Source organism: Lactuca sativa, chromosome 1 (assembly GCF_002870075.4).
Source record: "Lactuca sativa cultivar Salinas chromosome 1, Lsat_Salinas_v11, whole genome shotgun sequence".
In the NCBI taxonomy this organism is placed as follows: domain Eukaryota; kingdom Viridiplantae; phylum Streptophyta; class Magnoliopsida; order Asterales; family Asteraceae; genus Lactuca; species Lactuca sativa.
Genome location: NC_056623.2, coordinates 101220077 through 101223233, shown reverse-complemented (window position 1 = coordinate 101223233; position 3157 = coordinate 101220077). Strand labels below are relative to the sequence as shown.

At 32.2% G+C, this 3157-nt stretch overlaps 1 protein-coding gene across 1 annotated transcript; it reads left to right on the top strand.

Moving 5' to 3' along the window:
- The first annotated feature begins 1416 nt into the window (after positions 1 to 1416).
- LOC111899458 (uncharacterized) lies at positions 1417 to 2888 on the top strand. Its single transcript, XM_023895310.1, has 2 exons — positions 1417 to 2205; positions 2562 to 2888. Exons 1-2 carry the CDS (start codon positions 1417 to 1419, stop codon positions 2886 to 2888), a joined length of 1116 nt encoding a protein of 371 aa, XP_023751078.1.
- The last annotated feature ends 269 nt before the right edge of the window (positions 2889 to 3157 follow it).

Below are 3157 nucleotides of genomic sequence, written 5' to 3'. Positions count from 1 at the left end.
TCCAATGACAACAAAGGTATGTTCTATTCTTGAGTCACTTAACATTCCTTTACAAGCATATGATTCTGAAATAATTGATTTTTATGATATTGTTGCTTACTTTGATGCTATTGTTGTGTCTACTAGTAACGAAGCAAAGAAATTAATAATCAACTGCTAGAGACACAAAAGCTAATTGACACGAAATGAAGCAAAGTAGAATATCTAGAATTACATTTAAGGAATGTTAATACTAATAGGGAAAATCTAGATAAGGATGTTAGGATGTTACTTTCTCAACGAAACATCTATTGTAACTCAGCTAAACGTTTGTGTGCGAAATTAACTGTTTTACATCATTCATCTGATATTAGCAAAGAACAACATCGTAAGTTGTTACCTTTTCTTGTCTTTGAGAGAGAAAAAGTTGATATCGTCTCATATGATTGTGAAAATACCATAGCTGATTTTAACAAAGTGCCAGATGATAGATTTGCTTATGGTATTGTTAAGATAGAGGAATTTCTAAATGCTGATGAACTTGTTGAAATTGTAAATGAAAGTTTGACAAAAGATGAACAAGTGAAATTTTTGAAAAGAACTGAACATTCGAAACTTGACTCTTAATTCAATTTTGCTGATATTGATGATAACTCTGATAATATTAGTGAAATCAGTGAAATTGAAGAAGAGGAAAGTATTGATTGTTCTCAGTTATCTATCATTAATGTCACATCTAAGATCAAATCTAAAGAAATTGTTAATGATTTGATGGCTGAGGATGACATTGGAAAACCCTCCACTTTGAATGTTTGTGACTTTGATGATGTGGAGATATGAGATAGTCAAATGGATAGTAGTGATGATGAGGAGGACGAAGTCAAAGTTTCGTGTAATAATAAGTCAGGAAAGAATGTTTCGAATGAAACATCCATTCCAAGAGTTGTTGTTGAACAAGTTTATGGAGAATCAGAAAAGTTTGACAAAGTGATGAATGATAAAGGTGCTCACTATTTGGAAACTAATATTGTCGTGTATCCAAATTTTACATGCACAGATGAAGTAGTTTTTCCAAATCAAGTATTTGTCACTACTAGAAATGCTGAGAACATCAAGCCAAAGTTTAATAAATTGGTTGAAGAAGAAAACAAAAGAACTTCAGATGAAGGATTCTTTTCGAATCAAAGCACTGTCGAAAACAACCTAACCAAGAATTCATATGTTTTTCAAAGACAAAAACCAAAACTAAAATGGGTTGTAAAATCTGAAAAAGAAAAAGAAGCTGTTGAGACACCTCAAGTTGTGAAACTTACTTCACAAGAATAGAAAACACGTGTTGAAAATTTTTCAAAAGAAAAAGGAGTTTCAAAAAGAAAGGCACGAAAAGCAATTTTTTGGCAAGTAGTGTTAGATGAAAAACAAACAACCGAGTCGACAATGAAAAAGAAAAATCCCGCTCTGTCAAAATCCAAAGTTTCGTCTAATTCACAAAAACAAAAAATCAAAAAAATATCAAATTTAAACTCACCAATGATTTCTCAAACAAAGACTTTTCAAAAGACGTTTTTCAAAAGACAATCAACAAATAATTCTTTTCATAAACCAACAAATGTAATTGATAAATTTCCTTCAACTAAGCATAAAAGTGATATAAATCAAAAGGTTGAAAATGTTCGAAAGGTTGTCAACCTTCAAAATTTTAAGACAACTCACAACCTTGTGAATGTCCGAAAATCTGACAATCTTCGAAAATCAACACATTCTCAAACGAATGTCAAATTCACTCCAGAAAAAACAAATTTTCCAAATCCATTAGTTCATAAAGCAACAAAGGTTTCGTACTCAGAAGGTACTTTGGATGTGCAATCAATCAATCATTGGTTTGAGGGACAAGGGAAAAAGTTTCAATTAGGAAAGTTTTCTCAACAACATATCAAAAATGCTTATGAAGAGTATTTAAATGAATCTTCAACTGGAAATTTATCTTCTCAAGAATTGAATATTCCGGTGCAAAGATGGCAACCAATCAACAAAGCTACACGAATTGAGAAGTCTGAGGTGAAATCAAATGAAAGTCCAAAACTATCGAAAAATTATGTTTCAATATCTTTAACTAATGCTGTTGGCTTAATTGATAGTGTAAAAACAAAAGTTCGAACTTGGGCTTTAAGTTCTAAATTCCATTCATTGTTTCAAGCTAATAACCAAGGAACCAAAAAGCCTTGGGTACCTAAATTATTTAATTGAATGCAGGTGTTGTGTGACGAGCAATATGATGAGAAATGGTACATTGATAGTGGTTGCTCTCGTCCATGACTGGAAGAAAGGAGAATTTAAGTGATTTTCGAAGTCTTGAAAATCTTGGAGTGGTGAAGTTTGGAAAAAATCATAAATGTCAATTCAAAGGTTATGGCAAAGTAAGAAATGGCCAATTTACAGTGAATCGATTTGCTTATGTGGAAGGTCTTCAACATAATTTGATACGTGTTTCGCAACTTGTTGTGGGCACTAGGAATCAAGTTGTGTTTAATGAAGAAGGAAGCATAATATCAAAAGTTGAAATGAATGAAGTGTTGTTAAAGTCGAAACGATATGGAGATATGTTTACACTTGATATCAAACCAATTGTGGGAAAACCATCTGTGTGTCTACTTTCGAAAGCTACAAATGATGTCAGCTGGTTATGGCATAGGCGTTTATCACATCTTAACTTTCGAAACTTGAATAAGCTGGTTGCAGAAGACTTAGTTCGTGGTTTACCTGTGCTGAAATTTGACAATGATACTCTTTGTGCAACATGCGAACAAGGAAAACAACATTGTAAAGGACATCCAATGGTCATAGATTCGAAAATTGTTGAACCGTTGCAAATTCTTCACATTGATCTTTGTGGAACATCAACCGTTTAAACACTCAACAAGAAATGGTACATTTTGGTTATAGTTGACGATTTTTCACGATTCATTTGGGTATATTTTCTCAGGTTAAAATCTGAAGTTGATCAAACAATGATCAAATTTATCAAGAAAATAGAGATGAGTCTGAAAAAGAATGTTTGAAGAATCAAAAGTGATAATGGGTATGAGTTTAAGAATAATGTGTTGGATTCATTTCTAACGGTAAAAGGGATTTCGCATAATTTTTCTTCACCATATACACCTCAACAAAATGGTGTAGT

Excerpts from the sequence above, each read along its gene's own strand:
- LOC111899458 (XM_023895310.1), top strand. The coding sequence starts at position 1,417 with ATGAAAAAGAAAAATCCCGCTCTGTCAAAATCCAAAGTTTCGTCTAAT. Across the intron at positions 2,206-2,561 it reads AAGGAACCAAAAAGCCTTGG|TCGAAACGATATGGAGATAT; the intron begins GTACCTAAATTA and ends GTGTTGTTAAAG.